This window comes from Mustela putorius, unplaced genomic scaffold (assembly GCF_011764305.1).
Source record: "Mustela putorius furo isolate JIRA1106 unplaced genomic scaffold, ASM1176430v1.1 tig00000487_pilon_pilon_pilon, whole genome shotgun sequence".
NCBI classification, from domain to species: domain Eukaryota; kingdom Metazoa; phylum Chordata; class Mammalia; order Carnivora; family Mustelidae; genus Mustela; species Mustela putorius.
Window position 1 is genome coordinate 10219475 of NW_025421399.1, and position 27243 is coordinate 10246717.

At 36.9% G+C, this 27243-nt stretch overlaps 1 protein-coding gene across 1 annotated transcript in view; it reads right to left on the bottom strand.

The window, feature by feature from the left end:
• The window catches only part of LOC101677075 (ATP-binding cassette sub-family A member 10), a 79546-nt gene that overhangs the window by 15200 nt on the left and 37103 nt on the right, over window positions 1-27243 (bottom strand). The window contains 20 exon segments of the mRNA XM_045080651.1: window positions 2157-2313; window positions 2513-2653; window positions 4239-4246; window positions 4366-4473; window positions 6597-6734; window positions 8118-8140; window positions 8143-8250; window positions 9219-9385; window positions 11165-11309; window positions 11312-11362; window positions 12945-13040; window positions 13043-13092; window positions 14952-15016; window positions 16550-16714; window positions 17177-17296; window positions 17481-17620; window positions 17623-17655; window positions 18865-18975; window positions 20021-20079; window positions 25181-25330. Of these exon segments, the coding sequence (XP_044936586.1) occupies window positions 2157-2313; window positions 2513-2653; window positions 4239-4246; window positions 4366-4473; window positions 6597-6734; window positions 8118-8140; window positions 8143-8250; window positions 9219-9385; window positions 11165-11309; window positions 11312-11362; window positions 12945-13040; window positions 13043-13092; window positions 14952-15016; window positions 16550-16714; window positions 17177-17296; window positions 17481-17620; window positions 17623-17655; window positions 18865-18975; window positions 20021-20079; window positions 25181-25330 (2035 nt within the window).

A 27243-nucleotide genomic window follows, 5' to 3' on the forward strand; every position in this document is an offset into this window, starting at 1 on the left:
ACATCAAGAAATTAAAAAAGAATCCTCCCATTAATCTTCCCTCTGGCAAACAACAGCAACAACAGTAGATTTTAAGGAGTTGTAAAACACTTCCTGTTTCTACTTCCTCCTTCTATATTTACTCCTCCATCTGCCATAAACTAGATTCTACATTCAGGGCTTTACAAAACTGCATTTTTACAAGTTAGTGGTAGACTTCTTGTAGAAAGACTTCATGTAGAAACATGGAGGAATGGATATCCTAAAAAGATCTTACCTACACCACTTAAAACAAATGTCCTTCAAACACACTGCTAGTCTCAGAAAAACAGTGAGGGAATTCTTTAAGGGCAGAAACAAAGTCTGAAAACTCACTTGGACCATTAAGTAAACACTAAATCTCAATGATTTGGGAACAAATGCCTATTCCAGCTTGGGGATGGAGAGCCAAAGACCTTGGCCGTCCTTAAGGTCCTTCCCTCCAAGTACCTTCAGTAGAATGAAAAGTAACCCTCTTTGTGAGTATTCCTTGCAAATCCCATATTAAGTCATAATACTCTAAGATGGCTTATGCAATTCTATGTGGGTTCTACTTCCTGGGAAAGTAACTGAATATTATTTTAGGACAATGACATCTCCAATTTGACATCTTGAGAGTTCCATACTTAAAGGTCAACTAAATATGTGCTCCCAGTTTATAAAATATACATGGGCATTTTTCAGCAAATACAGTACTGAAAATGTATCTTCCCTTCTTTATGATTTTCTTCTTTATCTTGTGTTTTTCTTAATAACATTTTTTTCTCTTTGTTATGTGAATACAGTATATAATATATATAACATACAAAATATATGTTAATCAACTATTTATGTTATCAATAAGGCTTCCAGTCAATGGTATAAATTTTGGGGGAGTCCAAAGTGATATATATATATTTGGGACCATGTAGAGGGCTGAGGGCCCCTGACCCCAAGGTTATTGAAGGGTCAACTGTAGTCTCAAAATACATAAAGCAAAAATTGATTAAATGAAAGGATGAAACTGACAAATCTACCTTTTATTGGAAAACATAAAGGAAAAAATCTAAATAGATCAAGGACTAATTCCAATAGTTAAGGAGGTATTACCTTGTTAGGATATTTGACTATTGTAACACAACTGCTTATAAAATTGACCCAAGGAATTTTATGATTAGGTATTGCAGGGAGGACACTTACAGACTAAAAAGCAATTCAGTAGCCTTTAGGATTTCTGCGGGCATACTGAATTCTCCAACTGGTTGTACTTGTAACATTCTTGTCCACACTAAATCCAACCTTTGGATATTATCCACAAAGATGGGTCACTGTGACTGTAACGGCCCCAAAGAAGTAAGATATTATATCTCTTTACCCTTAAAACCTCCATCCTGTCCCCATGATATACAGGAGAAAGGGAAATCCAGAAGAAAAAGGAAGAATGAAAAGATAGACCTTGTTCCCTTTCTCACTGCTGGTCCCCAAACTAAGGACATACCTGAAATGGGGTTGGGGAGAGAGCTATACACTGCTTACGAGATTAAAGTTATGATTTGGATGTGGCTGGCTTTTTAGTTCTTAAGGTGGATCTTAATTAACTGTTTTAATATCTGAAATGGTCAGAAAGCTATGGCATCTTCTTAAGATGTCAACTAGGGATATTATTAACTAAACTTTTTCATGTTTATGTTACTAGTCAATATGGCCACCTGTCACACTACTACTACTACAACAACAACTACTACTACTACTACTACTACTACTTCTTCTTCTTCTTCTTCTTCTTCTTATTCTTCTTCTTCTTCTTTTAATAAGTAGTATTATTCAAGAGGAAAACTACATTGAGTGGAGAGGCTTGGGTTCCATTGGGAATCATACCTGATGCCATTCTATAAAATGAGGGAACTGTCCTAAGTGACCTAGTCTTTGATGATAGATGAGCCACACAGGATTTCTACAGATATTTACTTCCCTCCAAAGAAACACAGATAGAAAAGAAAGACCTCAAAGAACAGATGGAAAATAGGGAAAAGAAAATGAACACTGAAACCAGGAACATGATCCAACAATAATAGAAGTACTAAAGATGTAATTCCATTCTCTTCTAAGTAACGTATTTACACTTAACTTCCCATTTTTAAAAATAAGCTTTAAGGAAGAAAGTTAATATAAATGTGCAAGTTGCATAGACAGATACTTGTAATAAGAAAGCCAAGAGACCACAAGCCATTACTCTTTTTCCTGTTGCAAAAGATGAATGAAATCACGTATGGGAAGAATATAAGAGAAGCTGGACCACCAACCATGCAAACCACCTGCGAACAATGAGGTCAATAACAAGCTGAGAGCTGGCTGGTCTCAGTGGGGACAGGGAATGGAGAGATAATTAGACCATAAGGCTGTGTAAGGAAATTTTCTTACATATGCCTTTTGTTAATGATACAGTGTTAATGAAAGCAGATTTTTGTTTTGATTCTATTATATTTGGCCTGGTGAAAAAAAATGATCACTTAGAAGAGCAAACATGAGTTCCAAAATCATGAAGTAGTTAATTAAATATATTGAAAGAAGAATCAAGCAGTATAATGGAATGTCCACCAGAGACTGTCCAATCCAGTATGCTAAAGGACACAGGCCTGAAATCCATAAACTGAGACTGAATTTTTTGCTGATAAAGAAACAGAAGGTATACAGAAATGTTTGAAATATTAGGTAGAAAAGGTATTTCATTTATGCAAATGTATTAATTTTTTTAAAATATTTTATTTATTTTTTTTGTCATAGAGATCGAGATCACAGTAGGCCTAGGGGCAGGCAGAGAAAGGTAGGGAAGCAGGCTATCCGCTGAGCAGAGAGCCTGATGAGGGGCTCGGTCCCAGGACCCTGAGATTATGACCTGAGCCAAAGACAGAAGCCTAAACCACTGAGCCACCCAGGTGCCCCTATTTTTTTACAAACTTTAGAAATAGCATGTTGTAGTAGAAGGTGGGTGTTTTATTTGTTCGTATTTTTTGGTCTATATTCTTTTATATGGTAAATCTGAGCATCAGTAACTTTCTATCCCAAGTTTAGGTAAGCAGGCCTCAGGATATTAATAGTATCTCAGATATTAATACTATCTCAAAGAAAACAGTGTCTCCATGACTGGAAAATAGCATTCTCCTAAGTATCTGACACCCATTGTGGGAATGTACAGCCAATGGCTCAACAGGAAAGGTCTGACTTACTTGTGAAGTTGATTTACCCTTTGATGTAGATAAATAAAAATGACTATCACATAAATTTTTAAAAGGCCAATTTACAAAAGCATAGCTAAGCTTTGGAAATATGGTATATCTTATTTGTAAAAATGCAAATTCCCCCCTCCTACACTGTTGGCAGGAATGGAAGCTGGTGCCGCCACTCTGGAAAACAGCATGGAGGTTCCTCAAAAAGTTGAAAATAGAGCAACCCTATGACCCAGCAATCGTACTACTGGGTATTTACCCTAAAGATACAAATGTATCTGAAGGGGCATGTGCACCTGAATGTTTATAGCAGCAATGTCCACAATAGCCAAACTATGGAAAGAACCTAGATGTCCATCAACAAATGAATGGATAAAGAAGATGTGGTATATATATATACAATGGAATACTATGCAGCCATCAAAAGAAATGAAATCTTGCCATTTTGACAATGTGGATGGAACTAAAAGGTATTAATGCTAAGTGAAATATGTCTACCAGAGAAAGGCAATTATCATATGATCTCCCTGATATGATGAAGTTGAGAAGCAAAGTGGGGGACTTGGGGGGTAGGGAAGGAAAAAATGAAACAAGATGGGATCGGGAGGGAGACAAACCATAAGAGACTCTTAATCTCACAAAACAAACTGAGGGTTGCTGGGAGGTAGGGGGATAGGGAGAGGATGGTTGGGTTATGGACATTAGGGAAGGTATGTGCTATGGTGTGTGCTGTGAAGTGTGTAAGCCTGATGATTCACAGACCTGTACCCCTGGGGTTAATAATACATGATATGTTAATAAAAAATAAAAAATAAAAAAAATACAAATTCCCTTTGGAATTGTGGAATATCAACATGACGTCAAAAAATAGCACATTTTCACCTCTGTAGTTGATTTAGTATGATTCCCTTTAAAGATGAGGCAAGTGAACATTCGGACCCTTTTGACATCATGATTAACTATTTAATAGAATCTATAATGAGATTAGAGCAACAACGTAATTTATGTGTAAACATATTTTTCTTGAAGAGCGGTCCTGAGTGCATGAAACAATGAAATTCTAACTACTATAAAATCATCTTTCTCCTCTTCCTTCCCCCTCCCCCCTACCCTCTCTTTCCCCCTCCCCTTCTCCTCTTACTTTGCAATCCCTGATGCTGTTCACGCCAAGGTAAGGAGAAATACAGTTTGCAAGGACCAACAGAAATATGGGTCCATTCAAAGAACCAGTGTCCACCATTAAGACATTCTGGAAGTTCAAAGCACATCTGTAAGCCGTTCAAAATTGTTACATGTCATACAGTCAAACATTAGATATATGTTTGTGAAATAGTGAAAAGTTCAGAATGGAAGTATATAGCAAACAAAGAGAGAAGGAACCATATTTTGTTACCCTTAATAGCAGGTCCCATTCCCAGGAACTACATGATATCAACAGAAACGTTTTAAAAATATCTGAATTTTATAGGCGTGTATTTAGAGCATGTGCAGGTTCTTTCATATTTGCATCAAGTAGTTGTTAAATGAAGACACATGCTTTTTGGAGCTGCACTGATGGTCTCAGAATCTGTCATTTGTTTCAGTTCCCTGTTTCCCAGTAGATGAATTATAGATAACAGCCTTTAAAATTCTAATAGTAATTGCCTTGAAGCTGTTCCTATGTTCTTCTCCCTAGCTATGAGATATAATTAGAGGAGAGCAAGTCTTTCCTGCATAAGTAATTCCTCGACTTATAGAAATGTTTAGTCTTTAAGGCATGGAGAGGTCTTACTATAAATCTAAGTTGTTTCCCAGACACGGTAATTTATTACTGTTATAACAATAGGCTAAAAAAAAGAGCACAGAAATTGCCTTATTTCACGTGCAAAAAAATAGAGATGCCATTATATTAATTTCTTACTGTAAAAATTTCATACTGCAAATTCCATTCTCTCTCTCCACTATGCATATATAAATTTCCACAATTTGTCCTTTTTTTAATCTACCATAATTAAACACACCTGTTAGAAATTATCTGAAGGCTGAGAATGGTTATTAAGTTTAGATATGATCAAAAATCGCACTCTATTCCACAAGTAATAGAACATAAAAGAGCCAACACCCAAAAGAACACTTGAGAACTTAAAAAGATAGAGAAAATACTATAGAACTGTTACATAATCATAATATTAGAGTTGGGGCCATACATTCTCATAAATTTCACACACACTCTCCACACTGGCTTTAGTCGATGTATACCACATACTCTACAAGTTCCCTAGGAAGATGTGATATACAACTAAGGATTTGCATTTGCAGTTTTGCTAGTGTTCTAGATTGCTAAGCAAATCCATTCATTCACTGATTTCAGCAAATATATATTGGGTAGCTAGGTTATGTGGGAAGAACTAGTTAAGATAGTGAGCCAAACAAAGCCCAAATTGTGGTTCTTTAATAGGTCTATTATTTTCCTCTATCATTTAAAAATTTTCAGTGTCCTTTCGGATCTTGGCCCTTCCTTTTTTTTTTAATATTTTATTTATTTATTTGACAGACAGAGATCACAAGTAGGCAGAGAGGCAGGCAGAGAGAGAGAGAGGAAGGGAAGCAGGCTCCCTGCTGAGCAGAGAGCCCGATGCGGGGCTCCATGCGGGGCTCTATCCCAGGACCCTGAGACCATGACCTGAGCCAAAGGCAGAGGCTTAACCCACTGAGCCACCCAGGCTCCCCGGATCTTGGCCTTTCCAATGTTCTATGTCTTGGGGAGCCATGTATCATTTCTAAAGACAAGAATTTAGACTAGAAGGATGAGGTCAGTGATTAAAACAAGTCTATAGTGTGGTATCAGGTGGTAATAAATGGAAAAATACATCAGCAGGAAGGATAGAAAGTGATAAGTTATATTTAATTTACTAAGGCAAGACATTTTATTATGTGTTTGTTTTTTTCCATTAAAAATTTGAGATTAGACATAAAACCCCTTGAAAAGTGTCTTGATCTTTCAGTAATAGCAAATATAGACTAAATGCTAACCAACTCTCTTACAAGAATGTACGCTTCACAGAGTGGAACCTTTGTCTATTCTGTTCATACTTTATCCCCAGCCCCGAAAAGTTCCAGGTAGACAAGAAGTATTTGTAGAATGAATGAAAAATGTGTATGTCACGCTCTGTCCTAGGTACTTAGGAAACTGATTTAATCCTCACAACAACCATGTAATGTAGGTACAATTCTATTCCCCATTTTATAGATGCAGAGAGTGAAGCAAGGAATGGCTAAGAGACTTGCTAATAAATAGTAGAAGTGGGATTCAAACTCAGGTGGTAGGCTATAGAGTTCTTGCCCTTTGCCCCTTGCTAAATTATCTCTTACATAAGTCAGTACCATACTTACAAAAGGCAATGTGCTTTGCTCTGTTTTAATAAGTTCTGTAAAATTAAAAATTCCAAGAAGGGCATTGCTAACAATTCCCATAAGAACACGAAAACAATTCATTCTCTTGGTATTACATGCAACTGAAAATCTGTAATCCTTTAAACACAAACACACACATGCAAGTTCCAAATTCTTAAAGTAAATAACTTATTGTGTAATTTATAAATTACCAGAGTGGAATTTAGGGCGAGAGGGAGACTATTAATTTTTCTTTGACACTTCGGCCTTTTTGAATTGTCGAATTATTATAAGAATGTATTATTTTGGTAATCCAAACGACTTATTCTATAAATGACATGGATGAACATTCACTATCATGGGAAGATGTCAAAGATTTAGATCTTATGCGACAGAGAATTATAGGACCCTCTAATACAATTCCAATTCACACAATATATTTTCAAATATAAGATGGCTCTATAAATAGTGAGTTTGTGTTTTTATAAAGGAAAAGGGTGTAGGAAACATTTACCAAACGATTAACAGTTAGAAATATAATACGGAAAAAATAAGAAATAAAATTAGAGGGGTGCCTGGCTCAGTCTGTTAAGTGTCTGCCTTCCTCTCAGGTCATGATTTCAGGGTCCTGGGATCACCACCCTCTTACCCCACTGTCGGGCTTCCTGCTCCATGGACAGTCTGCTTCTCCATCTCTCTCTGCCCCTCGCCCTGCTTGTGCTCGCTCTCTCTCTCTCCCTCAAATAAATAAGTAAAAAAAAGTAGAAATAAATGAGATTAGAGAATTTTACCTTCTATATTACATATTCTAGTAATGTTTGAATTTCTCTATTACACATGTATTTTTTTCTGCTTTACTGAAGTATAACTGACAAACAAAACTATAATATACTTAGAATGAACATCATAATGATTTGACATACACATACATTGTGAAAAGGTTTCTCACATCTAGTTAACATACCCATCCCCTCACATGTATATGTATATGTGTGTGTACATATTTGTGTATATATGAAAACATTTATGTTCTCCTCAGCAAATTTCAATTATACTATACAGTGTTATCAGCTATAGTCTCTGCATTAGGTCTTTATATTCATCTTATAGCTGAAAGTGCACACCCTTTTACCAGCCTAACCCTATTTCCCCTACCCCCTAGTCCCTGGAAACTACTTTTCTACTCTCTATTTCTAGGAGTTTGACTTTTTTTTTTTCCTTCTTATGAGCGATACCATGCAGTCTTTGCCTTTCTCTGTCTGGTTTATTTAACTAGCATCATGCCCTCAATCCACGTTGTTGCAAAACGTGCATTGCTTTTGCAACAAATAAAATCACTAATAAAAGATGATCTCTTTAAGAGAAAACATGCCCTTCAAAAGATTAAAATTTCATACTTTACTCAAAAAGGACTCAAATTATGCTGATATAGAACAGTTGAGGTGCTTTCCTATAGATCTAAACTATCAGAAGGTAGCAAAAGACCATTCATGAGAAAAGAGTACATGGAAGCAAACATACCTTCCAGTCACCAGAAACTATGTTGATCCACTGTAGGAAGGGTCATCTGAGCCATTCCTATTTCTGAAGTCGTCCACTTCTAAATGTATATCCTGACACCTCAGCACCTGAACGAAGTCTTCAATATTTGATCCTCGTAGTCAAAGAAGGAAGGAGCATAACAGCAAGAAAATCAACAACAAAGCTTGAAAATAAGAATTATTTCTTTTCATGTTAAGGAATACGCAGAAGAACATGGTAAAGACCTTCAGTCTCTGAGAATAGGCTGAAATTACTTCCGATGCTGGGACAGGAAATCTGGTCTACCATCTTCAATGGAACAGACTCCTTTCAGAAATATGTTAATACATTTTATAATTCTTATAAGTTAAAGGGTTAGAAGGTTTATTGCAATACTTACAGAAATAAAACTTCTTAGTGATTTTTATGAACTCTGTCAGAATTCTGTTTGTAACTACAATGTTTGTAACTACAAATACTATCTACAAAATACATACCTCATAACCTGGGCTTGTCCTGCTGATACAAATCAGTCCTACTCATTATCTAAACTGCTATGTCTGGTTAACTTTCCAATGATATTTGCTGTCCCAGTAACCCATTCAAAAACCCATTCAAAACCCATTCAAAAACCCATTCAAAAAAACCCATTCAAGAATTTTATGAAACTAAGTTAATTTGATATTTTCCATGATGTTCATTGTTTTTTCTTTTTTTTTTTTTTAATTTATTTGACACACACAGAGAGAGATCACAAGTAGGCAGAGAGGCAGGCAGAGAGAGAGGAAGGGAAGCAGGCTCTCTGCTGAGCAGAGAGCCCAATGCAGGGCTCGATCCCAGGACCCTGAGATCATGACCCAAGCCGAAGGCAGAGGCTTAACCCACTGAGCCACTGTGGCACCTCTACATTATTTTCCTTGATTTGAAAATGTGCCCATCAATTTCCTTAATTTGAAAATGAAGCAAGCTGTGGAATACACACCACTTTCTCCCTCCTAGCATCTCAAGCCGTTTTTAATGTAGGGTTTTGCTGCTCAGGTTTTGTTTCAAAAGGTCTTTGATGATAAAAATCAAAGAGTAAATTGAGTCCCTATTTCTCACCTGTATTACTGATGACTGACAGACTGGTAAAAGGAGCCTGTGAGGATTGTTTCAGAGGAAGGAAACACACATTTGATGAAAACTTCCAACAATGAGTGTAATTAGACACCAGATGCACTATCTTCTTGAAAATGGTGAGGGCAAAAGGAATACCATATACCAGCAACCTAAGTAAAAGAAAATAAATATGCAGGTCTACAACATTTTCCCTCTAAGTCACAAACATGTTATATAAATGCCAACCTATGGAAATTCAACACACAAATATGGCCTTTAGGTACATAAAGTGAAAAGTGTGATTAATCTGAAAATGGGCTTGAAATTTTCCATAAATCATTCTCACATTGCAAGATGTCCCAGGATAACAGAGGATCAAAAAGAGAAAGTGAGATCCAAGTGGGTTCTTCCGTGGGTGTGACGGTTGATAGGACAACGGTTTAATGATTTGATGGGAAACCAGGAGCCTCCAACAGCCTGTCTACGTGGTTTTAAAGGAAAAGAAGCCTGATTTCACACTGCCCTCAGATTTGTGATGTGCACAATTTCAAGTAAAATTTTAATTTTCATCGGCCGTTGTTTTTTTTTTAAGTATTTTATTCATTTATTTGACAGAGAGATCACAAGTAGGCAGAGAGGCAGGCAGAGAGAGAGAGAGAGAGAGAGAGAGAGAAGCAGACTCCCTGCCAAGCAGAGAACCCAATGCGGGGCTCGATCCCAGGACCTTGGGATCATGACCTGAGCCAAAGGCAGAGGCTTTAACCCACTGAGCCACCCAGGCGCCCCATCAGCCGTTGTTTTATACATACTTTAATTTTCACGAAACTAGAGGACATATTTATGTACTATTTCAGATCTTAGAATTCATTTTTCCAGCTCAGACATGAGTAAAAGTCTTTCAAGTCATCTTTTTGTTTCTCTAATAAGGTTGTGAGTCTTGTCTTTTTGATGACTACTTTCTCATCAGACATCAGGCTCTATCTCCCTCTTCCTCACTCTCAGTCTATTTCACAGGGAAAAAATGAAGTCCATCAGATAGAAACTCCCTCTGTTCTTATCATCCCCGACAAAAACCCCAGAAAACATATCTATCCTATCAGTGTTTCTTTCTGTTGTAACAGATGCTGTCTCTGCTCCCTATCAAAGTCAGTTCTCAATATTGTTCTGGATCCAGACCCTTGTCACCCTCCCCATGACCTTGCTCAGTTAGCTCATCTTCAGTTATTCCGAGCATATCCCATCATCACTGAAGCATGTTCTAATGTCTCTCTTTCATTAAAAAAAAGAAAAAGAAAAAGAAACGTCCTCCTAATTTCAATCTCTCTTTGGCTATTACTGTTCTTTCTACTTCTTTCTGTAGTCAAGCAAAAGAGTTGTCTATTTTCAGAACTTTTCTTCTTAAAACCTTTCATGACTTCCCTTTTGCCAAATACAGTTGATGCTTTCTGCTCTACCCTGGTGTTCTCCCCCTCTTATTTCCTTGGCTCGAATGTGACCATTTCAATGAGGCCAACATTATAATGAACACTTAACTCCCACCAGACTTTCCCATCCCTTTACTCTATTGTGTGTAACTTACTATATAACTTATTTAGTTTTTATATTTGTTATCTGTTACCTTCTCCTCCCAACAGGAGGTAAACACCACAGCACCTAAACAATGCCTAACACATAACAAGCTTCAATAAAGATTTGTGATATAATGAACAATTAACATCTTTAACAATTTAACAATTAACATCTTTATTGGGTAATTATTTCACTGGTATTTTTCTTCCCCAGAAGATGTAAGTTGAAAGGCCTTGTCCACTCTGCTCACTACTGTAGGATAACACTTACAGGCACTACAAAAACTTTGTTAAATGGGTGAAGAAATTAATAGACATATTTCCTTCATATTTAAACATTTTTCCATGTATTGACGAGATTTAAAGTAGTCCGATATTTACAAGGACAAAAGAATTTCCCTTTCATGCCTCAACTGTAAGAAGTGAAGCCTTTCCATGGCCCATGCCTGTTGTTTCCAGAGACTCCCAGTACTGATGGTCTTTCTCAATCCAGACAGAGAACAAGGAGCCTGATGCATTTCAGATTAGTTGCTGTATCTCTTGTTTCATTGACTTTCTCCTGTTTCTGAATGCCAACATCTGCAACCATGTAATAAACCATTATAATGGACTATGTTATTTGCACTTTCTCTCAACAAACTTTGAAAAAAAAAAAAAAACCAGACTGTTTGTTCTAACAAGTTAAGCTACTAATATCCATAACTCATATTCAAGTCCTTCAGATAACTCTAAATGCAATGAGTGAGTAAATTCATTTTTGAGAAAATACAGAGAAGGAAATGTAATTTACCCATGCGTAATGAATTTTTAGGTAGATATACATTCTTATACAAACATACACATGGTCCTAGTGATGCAAGAAATTTTAAATCTTATGAAAGAGAAAAGAGATGAAAAATAATTTAATTGATTTAAAGGACAAGAGAGCATGGAAATATTTTTATTAGATTATTGTGGCAGCTTTAATATGAAAATATGTTTAGATTTGTCTCTTCTGAGTAATCTTTAGGACTTTGTATTTTAGTGTACTTATTATCAATTTTAATTACATAATCTTATTACTGTCTGCTTTTTAGATCTTTACAGTGACCTTAAGAGGTGTACTGACCAGGGCATAATAAATTATGGTGTTTCCATGACAACTCTCAATGAAATCTTCGTGAACCTAGAAGGCAAATCAACAGTTGATGGGCCAGATATACTGATGTGTGTCTAGCAGACAATTAGAAAAAGAAAATAGAAAATAGAAAATGATGATGTATTAATTCATATTTTGTACATTCTTGTGTGGAACTCTGCCTAGAATGTTTATTAGATATAAAATAAGGTTGCCCACTTTTAAAAGTGTCATAATTGTTTTATATCTAACATAATCAGACCTCGTGCTAGGTAATAATTCTATTACAGCGCCCACTTCCCCATATCATCAATAGCTCTCTGCTAATGCCATGACTTCTGGCTTCCTCTGTTACTTGCCATTTCCTATAAAAATGTACTCTTACTTAGGCAGTAAATTAATTCTATTTGATGTATTCATAAAGAAAAGATCAATAAGATGATATCTTCCCTTAGTTTAGTTGGTAAAACTAATAATTACAAGAATGTAGGAGCTAACTAGGTACCAGTCATTGTGCTCAGCTGTTGGATTATGCGATTCTTAATTCCCATAATAACTTTATTAAGCAGAGAGAAAACTGAGATTTGAAAAAATTGAATGATTAGTCAGAACCATATCAGCTGCTGTGAGGCATATATGGGATTCAAATAGGAGGTCCTTCCTGGACTTTTTATTGTTTAAAACTAGTGTCTTGAAATAGTCACTGGAATGTCAGTCATCAGTGATGAACTAATCCTGTGGAGAAGTTGTGGAGGAAGTGGAGACCTTGTAGAAACTCAGCTGCCACAATAATCTAATAAAAATATTTCCATGCTCTCTTCATTTAATGCTGACATAGAGATCAAATCTGGGTTTTCCTGTGAAATACATTCATGGAAATTTTAGCTGCTATCACATTAAAACCAGGTATCTGATCATTGAAAAACAGGAGGCAGAGGTCCTAGGAATAAATAGTGGCAGGTGAGAAGCTTTAAAATCCAACTGATGGAAAACAGAAAATGCAGTCAGCCTATCATGGACACTTAGCTGTATTCTATGTGATCGTATGGTAAGTTACTGGAAATTTGTTTGTTCTTTCCAAGGGCAAAATATACACATGTTTTTCACTTTCTGCTGTTAAGGTAGCATCAGAAATGTGCTAATGAAGGATATAATTCTTTCTGGATTACACATTTCATTCCTGAAATGTAAACTAACATTTCAAAAAAAAGCATAAATCTTTTGAATTCATCTCCAACAGCACTGTTCATTAAAAGACAGTTTTTTTATTAAGTAATTTGTATTTGTTAGCAGCATCTCTTGTTAATTTCAGTAATCAGTTTCCTAAAAATAAGATTCTCTATTTCCAAGTGTTAAATGGGAGCCTTGTTTGAATTATTTTAAATGGGAAAAAATACAGTGCATTACATGTCAACCCCAAACCCCTAGGCAACTTCCTAAAATGTAACTAAAGTAAGTGGAAATTTCAGTATACATATTATATGGCTATATGGGTAGACAGATAGAGAGCAGTTTATCATGTAAAAACATATATCATGTAAAAACAGTTTATCGGGACGCCTGGGTGGCTCAGTTGGTTGGACGACTGCCTTCGGCTCGGGTCATGATCCCGGAGTCCCGGGATCGAGTCCCGCATCGGGCTCCCAGCTCCATGGGAAGTCTGCTTCGCTCTCTGACCTTCTCCTAGCTCATGCTCTCTCTCACTGTTTCTCTCTCAAATAAATAAATAAAATCTTTAAAAAAAAAAAAAAAAAACAGTTTATCATGTAAAAACATATATATATAGATAGATTATATATATATATATATATATATATATATATATAATAGGATTTAAAGTACATGAAACATTTCTATTGCTTCTGGACCACTAAAAATTAACAAAATTTTTAATAAATGGTTGCTTTCTTGTGGCAAATGGCTTCTATTAATGCCAATAACTCTCCTGTTGATATGCCATGCTTTCTAAATTATCCCTTTTGATATTCTGACATCAGAGTTGATTCTGACATATAAAGTAGATTTGGAATACAATTTCAGAACTTTAGGGCCAATTGTTTTGTTAAAAATTATCAATTGCTTTTTTTTTTTTTTTTTTTTTTTTTTTTTTTTTTAGAGAGAGAGAGAGAGGTCAAGAGTGGGGAGAGGGGAGGGGCAGAAGAAAAGGGAAAGAGTGAATCTAAAGCAAACTCCACACCCAGCACAGACCCCAAGATAGGACTCAATCTCGCTACCCTGATATCATGACCTGAGCCAAAATCAAGAGTCAGACTTTAAACCAGTGGAGCCACCCAGGCGCCCCATAAATTATCAATTGTTTTTTGTAAACATAATTGTAAATGTTTCTGATATATTAGCCAAAAAATGTTGTATTGAAAGATACACATTTAGAAAGCTACATGTTTAAAACCAAGAGATAAATATCAAGGCACATATTAATGAGAGAGATACCTTGTACCGCTTACTGTACATCAATTTCCACCAAATATTAAGTTGGCTTTCTTATATCTCCAGAGGATTACATGAAATGTCACCCCTTATATTGACATTCGTATTAAAAAGCTACTCCCAGGGGCACCTGCGTGGCTCAGTGGGTCAAAGCCTCTGCCTTCATCTCAGGTCATGATCTCTGGGTCTTGGGATCAAGCCCCGCATCGGGCTCCTTGCTCAGAGGGGACCCTGCTTCCTCCCTCTCTCTCTGCCTGTCTCTCTGCCTACTTGTGATCTCTGTCTATCAAATAAATAAATAAAATCTTTAAAAAAAAAAAAAAAGCTACTCCCAAAAATGAAGGGGTGGGGAATCAGAGGTGGGGGAAATGAACCCTAAGAGACTATGGATTCTGGGAAACAAACTGAGGATTTCAGAGAGGAAGGGGTTGGGGGGATGAGTGAGCCCAATGATGGATATTAAGGAGCACACGTGTTGCACAGAGCACTGGGTATTATACACATACACACACAAAATGAATCATGGAACACTACATCAAAACTAATGGTATGGTAATTAACATAACATTTAAAAAAAAAAAAGCTACTCCCAGAATACATTACCTTAAAAGATATCCAATACCGCAATTTTGCTTCAGAAACAAAGATGACCCTGCCCCTTTCAGCTTCCTATAGACAGAAATGCTTTCCTATCTGAACAGAAAGGAAGAAAGAATAAATTATGTGAATTCTTTATATGGGTATATTCTCTGCTCTGGAGATCAAATCACTAAATGAGCTTCTCGGTGTGAATGTAGTCTTGATATAATTGAGTTCCTGGGTGCAGCGCCACCTCCTTTGAAGCAGGACTCAGAAAATCATTGCATCCCTCACAGCTTATCCAATGGCATAAAACATCTCAAGCCCAATTCTTCCCACTCTCCCTTTACCCACATACTTTGCTATGTAACTGCAGTGTTCTCTCACCAGGGGCAAGGAGACCTGCTTCACCCTTTGATATGTGCCTCTACCATATGAGGTCAATGCTTTGGTCAATGGCATGTTAGACAACTTTAGCAAGTAGAGGCTTGAAATGGGCTTATGCACTGGGGCTCAGTCTCTAGACCCTCAGTCATTGCCATGAGAATGTCTGGGCGGTCTGCTGGAAGATGAAATAGACCTAGGCTGTCACCTAACTGGACTTCCCGATGGTCACTCAACTACCAGACATGTAAGCAAATCCAGTCAAAGACATGAAAATCTTTCTAAGTGAATCCACCCTAAATTCCAACCCTCCAACTAATGCACTCAATATATAGTTATTGACTTAAAACATTAAGTTTGGAGATGGCGTTTCGTAGCTTTTGTAAGGCAGGAGGAAACGGACTCAGAGGGGAAGTGTCTTTTACGTCAGATTTCATGAAGGAAACTTAGAATAAGGTTATACAGCACATTAGACAGCAAAAATTTCTCTTCACTGAGTCCATTTCTGACTTCATTTTTTAAAGATTCTGCCATGCATCCATTCCTGACTTACTGAAACTCGTCTTCCCCAGCTGCCACTATATCCTACGCAGAACATATGTTTCATCTCTAATTCTCCAATCTTTCTTGTTCACATTCAACACGTTGCTTAATGAACAAAGGATCCTCCTAAGAGGACAACAAAGGATTTTAAATTTAAAAACAATTTTCCCAGCTTAAAAGTTTTTTCTATCTAACAATAAAAAAAACTATATATGAAATATTGGAGGGGGAACCTGGGTGGCTCAGTCGTTAAGCGTCTGCCTTCGGCTCAGGTTATGATGCCAGGGTCCTGGTATCAAGCCCCACATAGGGCCCTGCATTGGGTCCCACACTGGGCTCCCTGCTCAGCAGGAAGCATGCTTCTCTCTCTCCTACTCCCTCTGCTTATGTTCCCTCTCTCGCTGTGTCTCTCTCTGTCAAATAAGTAAAATCTAAAAAAAAAAAAAAAAAAAAAGAAAGAAATATTGGATTTTCAAAAAATTTTAAATTTACTTGTGATTAATATAGACAGTGAAGAAAGTTACAGACAAGAAGATACATAAAGCATGGGCCTAAGAACTCACTGGGGAATCAGAATTCCTCCAAAGCAAATTTCATCTTTACAAGGCAGTCACTCAAATGGATTACAAACAAGATTCTCTATTTTTTAAAACAGATTATAGAGAATATCTCGAATATTCGATCCTTAAAAAACTATTAGAAGAAAGAAACCAAGAATCATCACCAACGATGTCAGCCTCATCCATGATCTGGGTACTAAGAAGGATTGTGCGGTTTGTTTTATGCTCTTTCAGGAAGGTCTGAACTTGATGCCTTGAAAAAGGATCCAATCCAGCAGTCAGTTCATCCAGTAGCAAAACCTACAGAGCAGGAAGAGTGTGAAAGCATCTTCCACTTCCAAGTAAGGATCTTTAGAAAGTTGCATGGAAGCCCATATGATTTCTAGATTCAAATACAACCCTCCAGTGGATTCCTCAGAGGCTTTCATGGTCCTGTGTTACAAATATTCCCTTATAATTTAGTAATTAGAGTTTGGACTTTAATAATAGCTTGATAGCTTTCAATACAAATTAATCTTAGGGCACCTCAGTAGCTCATCCAGTTAAGCGTCTGCCTTTAGATCAGGTCATGATCTCAAGGTCCTGGGATCAAGCCCTGCATTGTCTGCCTGCTCAACAGGTAGTCTGCTTATCCCTCTCCCGTTACCTCCCTACCTGCCCCTCCCTACTCATGCTCTCACACTCACTCCCTTTCAAGTAAGTAAAATCTTTTAAAATCTTTTTTTAAAAAAGTTAATCTCAAAAAATATTTTTTTCTCTTACCTGAGGATCTCCTAAATTGGCATTTCCAAATGTTAGTTTTCTCTTCTGTCCACCACTTAATTTTTTAGCAATAATATCTTAAATGTTTTGTATGTCCAATTCCATTATAACTCTTTTTATCTATTGAAAAAACTCTACATAATACAAAATATTTTGCTTTAATTAGCTCTTCTAATAATTAGATTCTAAGAACTTCATCTATTAAGCTTTGTTTATGAAAAAATGAAGTAATAGTTTAACAGAAACATGGTCAAGAGCAAAGTATATTATTTTCAAAGGCATGAGTTCTAATATCTTCACCTACCTCTTGTTCTACTTCCTCTGACTGAATCCCTTTTATTCTAGCAGATAGCCAGAGGTTTTCTCTCACAGTAAGAAAGTCAAATTGAATATTGAATTATGGACAAAATCCAAAGTTCTTTCTCATTTCTTCTGCATTAGTATTTCAGAGAGTTGAGTATTACAAATAATGGTTGATCCTGTAAATAGAAATTTTAAAGTATTCAACACCAGGATAGTAACTCTAGAAAGAGTGGTAAGAATAGGGTATTAACTGAAGAAACATCACATTTCATAATTGCATAATTAATACATTGAGAAATTCAGATTATTCTTAACATAAATATCAGGTTCCACAGCAATGCAAAGTGGACATGGAATGACAATAGCAGAGGGAGATACAAGCATTCTCATGAATTTATATAAATATGAAATAAGTAGTTCCTATTCTAAATTTGCTTTAGAGAAGTGTTTTTGTTTTACACAATCTGACTGAGGAACCTGCTTTATCAACCAACTCGCTTCTTTTCTTCTTTTTTTTTTAATGTTACATTAGTCACCATAAAATACATCATTAGTTTTTGATGTAGTTTCCATGATTCATTGTTTGTGTGTAACACCCAGTGCTTCATGCAGTGCGTGCCTTCCTTAATACCCATCACTGGGCTCACCCATCCTCCCACTCTACTCCCCTCTAAAACCCTCAGTTTGATTCCCAGAGTCCATAGTCTCTCATGGTTCATTTCCTCCTCTGATTCCCACCCCCTTTATCTTTCCCTTCCTTCTCCTAATGTTCTCCATGCTACTCCTTATGTTCCACATATAAATGAAACCATATGGTAATTGCCTTTCTCTGTTTCACTTATTTCACTTAGTATAATCCCCCCAGTTCCAACCATGTTGATGCAAATGGTGGATATTCACCCTTTCTGAAGGCTGAATAATATTCCATTGTATATATGGACCACATCTTCTTTATCCATTCATCTGTTGAAGGGCATCTCAGCTCCTTTCACAGTTTTGCTATTGTGGACATTGCTGCTCTGAACATTGGGGTGCATATGGCCCTTCTTTTCACTACATCTGTATCCTTGGAGTAAATACCCAGTAGTGCAATTGCTGGGTCATAGGGTAGCTCTATTGTTAACTTTTTGAGGAACCGTCACACTTTTTTCCAAAGTGGCGGCACCACCTTGCATTCCCACCAACTGTGTAAGAGGGTTCCCCTTTCTCCACAACCTCTCCAACATTTGCTGTTCCTTGTCAATTTTTGCCATTCTAACTGGGGTATAGTAGTATCTCAATGTGATTTTGATTTGAATTTCCCTGATGGTGAATGATGTTGAACATTTTTTCATATGTCTGTTAGCCATTTGTATGTCTTCTTGCTTCTAAAATTATTTTCTTACCTTCTGTAGAACCAGACAACCCACTCAGAATGTTTAGCAGTATCGATTTACCAGCTCTGCTGTGTCCCAGTATTACAGTGATCTGTCCTTCATATATGTCAAGATATAAGCCTGTTTAAGAATGAAATGTGAAAATTAGACTTTAGATTATATTCAGGTGGGATGGACCTTACAAAAGTTTGTAAGAGTCAAAAGTATCCCAGTGCTTCATTTATTGGTATTCTTTTATGTTCCCTCTAAAATTATATATTTGTGTCTATTTATGAAGATGACACTTTAATTTCTCTGGGGAAATTGGATCAAGACTGAGACTATAAATTTTCACCTTCCTCCCTACACAAATCCTATGAATATCAAAGAATATATTAATTGGATGTTAAAGAACAGAGCAAAGACTACAAGGAATAAAGCAGAGTGAGCAGAGTATTTGCTTTCTGAGCAAAGAAAAGCATTTTGCCTGAACAAACAGTCTCCCAGAATCTCCCAGAACTGAGACAGAAGGGCCAGGGATGGAGGCAAAGGGGTTTGTATCCTATATTTGGAGGGAGAGAGCACGGGTTAAGGAGAGGTTAGTAAAATTTCCCCTGGCACTGGTCATTGCTCTGTTTTGTATCACAAAAGTGTGAGCATGGTCTCCAGAGGGTTCTGGGGGACCCAGAACAGGTCACAGGCATTTTTCTATATGCGTGCTCAGGACTTGATCATTTATTTTTCTTGAATATTTGAAACATTATCTAACTCCATGGAGAAACAATAGAGTTCCATTAACAACCTAGAAATTTTAAGAGATTCTCTGAAGATAGACAACATGTGGAATTATATTGTTGGAGAATCAAAAACAAGACCACAGCCCAAAAGAGGTGATGAGAAGTCCTGTGAAAGTAGAACAATTCCAATAATATCACAAACTCAGTCTGACAAATCTACGTCAAAGATTATAAACCAGCATGAGCACTACAACCTTCTTTTTAAAAATGTTGATAATTATATTATCGATGACTCTCCCTCAGAGTAGAAATATGAGTTTTTAAAAATTTTTCTTTTTATCTAGACTCATTCTCTAATTTGCCACTCTGTCTGTAACATCAGAAAACAACCACAACAAAAATTTTTTTTAATTAAAAACAGCATCAAAGCAATGAAGTCTTCTCTTTACCTTGCAATACTTACACTTTTTCAGGATTTCCATCATACTTTTTTGTAACATTTCTGATTCTGAAAGACGATTAAGCAACTTTGAAGTAAGTACATTTTCTAGTAACACAGATTATGTTAACCATCAATATGACACCAATACGACAGTTTGTGATTAATGTTGAACCACACCGGGTAGGGTGTCACCCTCATAATGGGATCCAAGGAGGGCAGAGGTAAAATCTCACACCACTCCCAAAGAGACTTGCACAGACCAGCGCATACCCTTATCAAACCCGGCGTTTCATACATGCCAGCAATTCTTCTCAGTTGGCAAATGAAGAGAGAGCTACCATTGAAAGAAAGGAAGGAAAGAACAGGAAAGAGAGCGAAGGAGAGAGAGAGGCTTTCCCTCAGGTCTGCGCCCCCTCTCTAGCTCTTATTTAATTGTTCTTCTCCTCCACGGGCAACTTTATCAAAATATAGTCTCTCTACTCTCTGTTCCCAATTTTTTTAAGATTTTATTTATTTGTTTGAGAGAGAGTCCATGAGAAGGGGGAGGGGCAGAGGGAGAAGCAGACTCCCTACTGAGCAGAGAAGAAGCCCAAAGACACTGGGATCAATTCCAGGACCCTGGGATCAGGACCTGAGCCAAAGGCAGCCACTCAACCAAATGAGCCATCCAGGTAGCTTTATGTTTCCATTTCTTTATCTCACATTTATTTCCAACCTAAGGCAACATAGCTTCTGACCCTATAACTCCACTGAAGCTATCCTCAGTGAAGACACCAAAGACACTCTACAGAATCCATCGGACACTGACCCTTGCCGGTCATTGTTTAATAGACGCTGTATTAAACAATTGCTAGCTCCTTCCTTCTTGTGAGGCTATATTTCCTTAGCTTCTACCCTCTTTCTTTCTCTTATTATTCTGCTCAGCATACTTTATGGATTCCTTAAACTGGATTCCAAATTTAACCAACTATTTTTCTTCTTCTCAAATCTTTTTTTTTTTTTTTTTTTTTTTGGTAGCAAATCTTTATTGTAAGAGTGCCATCACATAAATGAATTGCAATATAACTTGCACAGAACATTTCCTAGGGTTTATTCTGGGGCGGTATTTTACATATGGAAGCAGGAGGTCTCTGCCTGGGTTGGAAGCCCCTTGCCACAGAGCATCAGGAAAGAAAACCAATTCTTTGTATTTTGCACAAACGTATTAAAATTTATATTTGCTCTGAAATAAAAAGAGATATATTCACCCCATTTTTAAGAGAAAAAAATTTATTTAATAGCAACACTTATGGTAAAAAGACACATTTTTTTCAGTGTTCCAAGATGCATTGTTTATGCACTACACCACTGCTCCATGCAATACACGCCCTCCTTAATACCCACCACCAGGCTCACCCCACCCCCTATCCTCCTCCCCTTCAAAACCCTCAGTTTGTTTCTCAGTCTTCACAGTCAAATCTTTGCCATATGATATTGCCCACTCTCACTGCTTCAACTCTAACTTAGATTCTAATGATTCCCAAATGTGTATCTTTAGGTTTTTCTTCAAAGTCTCAAATGTACATATTCAGCTTTTTTGCTCTGCATCTGTGAGTAGATACCACCCAGGTCATATTATTTCCCCCTCTAAACCAGTCCTACTTCTGTTCTCTATCTCAGTTGGTATTTTCAACATCTGCCCAGGAATGCCAACTAAATGCCTAAGAAACATTCTTGATCCTTTTCTCTCTCTCTCACCTCAACCTGTGGTCCACAAAATTACTATAATTTAACCTTATGGATTTGTGAATTTAACTTTATGAAATCTCTTTGAATTTATCCCTTTATCACTTGTCTATGACCTTCTAGTCCAGATTCTTATCATTTCTCACCTCAGCCTCTGAATCGGATGCTGTTTTCCCTGTCCATCAACCTAGCCCCTTGTCTCCTGCAATGCAGAGGACATACCAGGAATAAACTTCCCAGAAATCGTTCTCTGTATTGAACTTGGAGAGAACTTGGGCAAGATTTGGAAAGCAGAAGTGAAAAAAGGTCATTTTTCTCTGAAGGTCATGGGGGCAGACACATGCGCAGACTGTAGGTTTGTAGCAGTTTTTCAGATTTCTTGACAAGTCCTGCTTTGCTGCTGGAGATTAAGAAACCTGGTGGGAACTTTCCCAGGGGATCCCAGCAAACTTAGTGAGACCTACCTACTCCTGTGCGTCTGGATAGATTTTCTGGCTACAACTTTCTTGACCTTCCCTCTTGTATTCTTAGTACTTTTATAAATTACTAATTTCCATACCAAATCCCTTTACTTGTACAATATTTCCAGCAACTCACTTGTCCTGACCAAACCCAGACTGACACAACCTTTGGAATGTTGCCATTTCTCCAGTTGTATCTCCTTCAAATCCTTTCCAGAAAGCTATCCAAATGATCTGCCAAAGGACTCGCTGTCTACTTGGCCTCCCTAAAATCACTTGGTGATTCCCCCCACACTATACAGGACAGCCTGTCCTTCTTGGCAAACAAAACCCACATGATCTGATTTGGCCCATATCTCTTAATATTTACCTCTCCCCCCCTTCTAAGCCTTGTGCTTTGAGCTCAGAAATGTCAGCTTCTTGTCATTCTTCAGACATACACAGATTGTTTCTTGCTGTGCTATGCTGGCCACACTGCATTGTCTGTTTGGAGGAACCTTCACATGCCCATCACAATTTACGTGACTTTTTCCTTCCATAAGACTCACCTCAAGAGTCACCTGCTTCTGACCTTTCCTACCACTCTTAGGCTGGGCTGAATGATCCTTCCCTAGGTTTGGTTATTCTCTGCATCATCTCTACCACTCTTTTCACTAATAATCTATTAAAGTGCCTGTTGCCCCCCCACCTTGGCTCTGCCTGTCCTGAGGTTAAAGACTGTCATTCATCTTTGAATCCTAGTTCTGGCAGAGAGAGCCTAATGAATGATGAATAAATGAGGTAACTAATTTGCCAGCAGAAGCAGTCTGGTCCAGAATGGTCCAAGGATCTGGTTTGAGACATATTGGGGTAGCAAGCATAAAGAGGGACTGTCAAGGTAGAGGATAGAATATGCGGGTTTAGATAGGCTAGAGCTGTTCTGTGTCCCTGGGGATACACGCATTTCATGTTAAAGCATCAACAGCAAGTTGGATCTAAGACCACTGAATAGGACGGCTGGTGGCATTCACTTAGGAAAACTGAATGACCACACAACCATACTTGTCTTCATTGCCCAGTGGATGAACGTGAGTGAGGGTTAATGTACAGGCATTTATGGAACCATGTTGCTGAAGGGTGAAGATCTGGACTGACTAATGTGATTTAGTCCTGATTTAGCTTGTTAATTTAACTAAATTTTCTGGTGTCAACGTAGTTACTGTACGTTAATGGTAAGGAACATGGTAAACTGAAATAACTAAGTTGGTTTTTTTGTTTTTTGTTTTTTGTTTTTTTTAGATCTTATTTATTTGACAGAGAAATCAGAACTAGGCAGAGTAGCAGGCGGGTTGAGGGGGAGCAGGCTCCCTGCTGAGCAGGGAGCCCAATGTGGGGCTTGATCCCAGGTTCCTGAGATCATGACCTGAGCCAAAGGCAGAGGCTTAACCCACTGAGCCACCCAGGTGTCCCCTAAGTTTTCACATAGGAGTTAGGGTTTGAAAAACTACCAGAAATGGTAGAATTTGAGAAGTTCCAACTCCAGGGAATAGAGGGTTTCCGCTTATCTTTCTGTATCAGGTTATAGTTTTTTTCCTTCCTCTTTTGTCTCTCTGCTCATTTCCCCTTCTCCCAGATACATTTGCCCATCACATTTGACCTGTTTCAAAATAAGTGAACCGATTTAAGAATATCTGATGGAACTTACCTGGGCTATTCCTCATAGCAAAGAGTTGCTGAATGCCTATTATGGGCTAGGCACTATTCTAAAAGTTTTACTCAAGGTAGCTGATTTACTCATCTTAACAAATGTATTTCCAGTATCATGCTCATTTTTAAGACACAGAAACTGAGACATAGGCAAGTAACTTCGCTGGGATTATACAGTCAACAAGCAGTAAAGCCAGGATTCAAACCAGGTGGTTTAAATCCACAGAGGACATTGTAATCACTACGTTCCATTTTGTTCTCAGAATATACTTCACATAAATGGAATGTCATTTAGGAGTACTTCTCAATAATCTCCTTCAATAAAATAAGCAAACAAGAAGCATGCCCTAAATTATGATGATATTAAGAATTAGGCAGCCATTTTCTATACATCTTCCCGCTTTCCCATAAAACCTTTATCAATGCTTTTCTCTACATTATTTCTTACTTATACCCTTTCAATCAACCACACCCCTACAGATAAAGATTTTTAGAAAAGAAAAAAAAAAGATAACTAACATTTATCCAGTTCCTGTTACCTAACAGGCATATTTAATTATCTCACTGATTCTTTAAATTCCTCAAGAAGAAGTCACTGTACTGTTGAATTATGTTACACCTTTCTTAGAAATGAAGAAAATGATGTTTAGAGATCTCACATGGTTCAGCAAAATGTTACCAAGCTACTAAATAATAGAGAAATCTTTTGACTTCAAAACTTCAATCCATATACTCCCTAAAGGCAGATAATCAAAGAAACGTGTGTCTGTTTTGTATACTACACATGCATATACTTACATATCATAAAATGTGTGTTTGTATGTATTAGAAGAGAATGCAGAGAGATTATACATGGTCAGGATAGAAAGTAAAAGATGAAGGACAAGAAAATGAATAGGGCTACTAAATTTTGCTGCTGACAATATCAAAAACACTTACTTTTAAAATGATGAACAAAGGGCACCTGGGTGGCTCAGTGAGTTAAGCCTTCAGCTTGGGTCATGATCTCGGGGTCCTGGGATCGAGTCCCACATCGGGCTCTCTGCTCAGCAGGAAGCCTGCTTCCTCCTCTCTCTCTGTCTGACTCTCTGCCTACTTGTGATCTCTGTCAAATAAATGAATAAAATCTTAAAAAAAAAAAAAAGATGAATGAAAGTTTAGAATGGTGGCAGAAACACCTGAAAGAAAGGAACTTTCAAAAAACACATCATCTATAACATTTGACCTGTGGCTGGCTCTGTTGTCCCTTAGTTTATTGAACTTTTACCTGTAAGTATTCACCATTTGTTAGTTGCCTTATAGCTTCTTTTCCATGGAACTCTGGAGGCCCTGGTTCAAAAGAGTCATCAGAGGAATGCTCAGGATTTATTTCTTCCTCAGAGACTTCATAATGAGTGTTTTGACATTGGGACCACAATGAAGACTTGAGGAAAAACAAGGGCCATCTACATCTGATCAACCAAGACACAGTTAGCTATTGAATCAATCATCTACATTGGTAAAGAATGATATCTGTCCTAGTGTAGCTTGATACCAATTTTTTCTACACAATAATGATTTATTTTTTCCAGTTTTATTCATAAATAATTGGCAACTATAACTGTATACATGGAAGACATGATGGTTTGATTTACATATATTGTAAAATGGTTACTATGATTGGTTCAGCTAACATCCATCATCTCAATAGAAACAATAAAATGAAAAGAATGGAAAGAAAAAAATGTACTCCTTGTGATAAAAACTCTTGGGATTTATGTTCTCAACCACTTTCCCATGTATCACACAGTGGTACTGACTATAGACCTCATGGTGAACATGATATCCTTAGTATTTCTTTACATTATAACTGGAAATCCTTCTTCCAATTCCCCCTTCCTCCAGCTGTAAGTCTGATCTCTTTTTCTATAAGCTTGTTGCTGTTTTTTTTCTGATTTTTTTTTTTTTTTTTTTAGATTCTACATATAAGTGAGGTCATACAGTATTTGTCTTTCTTGGTTGGTATCAATTTTGAATTTAAGTTATTTAGTTGGGGAATTACATTTATCACATTAAAAGTCAAGTATTATAAGGATTTTAAAGTTAAGACTGTTTTGGTCTTTGGTGAATTTTCAGCTCTGGTTCATTAAAAAAAAAAAAAAAAGCTTATCAAAGAAGATAAAGTAGTAGCTGTTGGAAATCATACCAAACATTCTCAGGATTTCCAGGAACTTGGGTGGTTAAAAAAGAGAAGTTATACAAGCTGATTTCTGCCACAGTATATGAAGAAATATTATTTTGATAATATAGGAAAATGAACATTGAAAATAATGAGTGTATCAGTCACTATAAATCCAAAGTCAAATTTTTCAAAATCTTAAGGATAAAAGAAAAGCAGACAAAATAGTTATTAAGGACAGAAAGGCAGGCAAAAGACTGGATAAGTTCTGGCATATAGAAAAAGGGGAGAAAAGAAGAAAATTAAGGCTCAGAAGTGAAAGGATGGGACATATTAAAAACCCATTAGGAAAATGAAATAAATACAAATCAAATTGTTTTGGCCATGTCTTCATTTGTTTTATTTTATATAGTTTTTTCAACCAGATGGATTAATCTTTAAAGTTTGGAATGGCCTCATGAAATTATATGGGGATTTTCATCAAGGTAGTTGGCATCACTCCAAGGCCAAATGGGCTGATTAAATATATTAAATATTAAATATATTAAATATAACTGATTAAAAATTATCTAACATTTAAATGGACTTATAGTTTAATGGTAAGAAAGGAGAATACAGCGATAATTAATAGGAAGTTCAGCTGTGGGATCTAAAGAACCAAAGTAAATAAAATGAGATGGCATTTTAATAATGTCTCCACAAAAATGTGAATTTATTAGTGATCAGAGGAGGAAACTTAATAGATTTTTCAGAGAGTATAGGGTAATTTAAACAACTCAGAATCTTCATATGTGATGTCACATGACAAGCCATTGCTGTAGGCTAATAAAAGGGGATAAACTTGGTCCAAGTACCACAGCAAAAGGAGAGCTGAAGAGGAAGAGATACAACAACAGGTCACTTCTAGAAGTATGAAAACAGAAAGTGTTGGTGCCATAAAGAAAAACAGATGGAAAAGGTGTAGCTAGAAAATGAGTGTCTTTGAAAAGAGAAATGAAAAAGACCATGTATTATGGTCCTAGAGATATAATGTGGGAAAGCAGAAATGCTCAGAATGAAAATATGTAGAAACATCAACAGCTGAATTAGCCAGAAAAGGGAATCATACCGTAAAAAAGCAAAGGAAATTTCTTAAGAGAAAGGGTAATTAACACTGAGAAATAAATTCATTTTATTCCTAGAATTCATAGGATTTTTTAA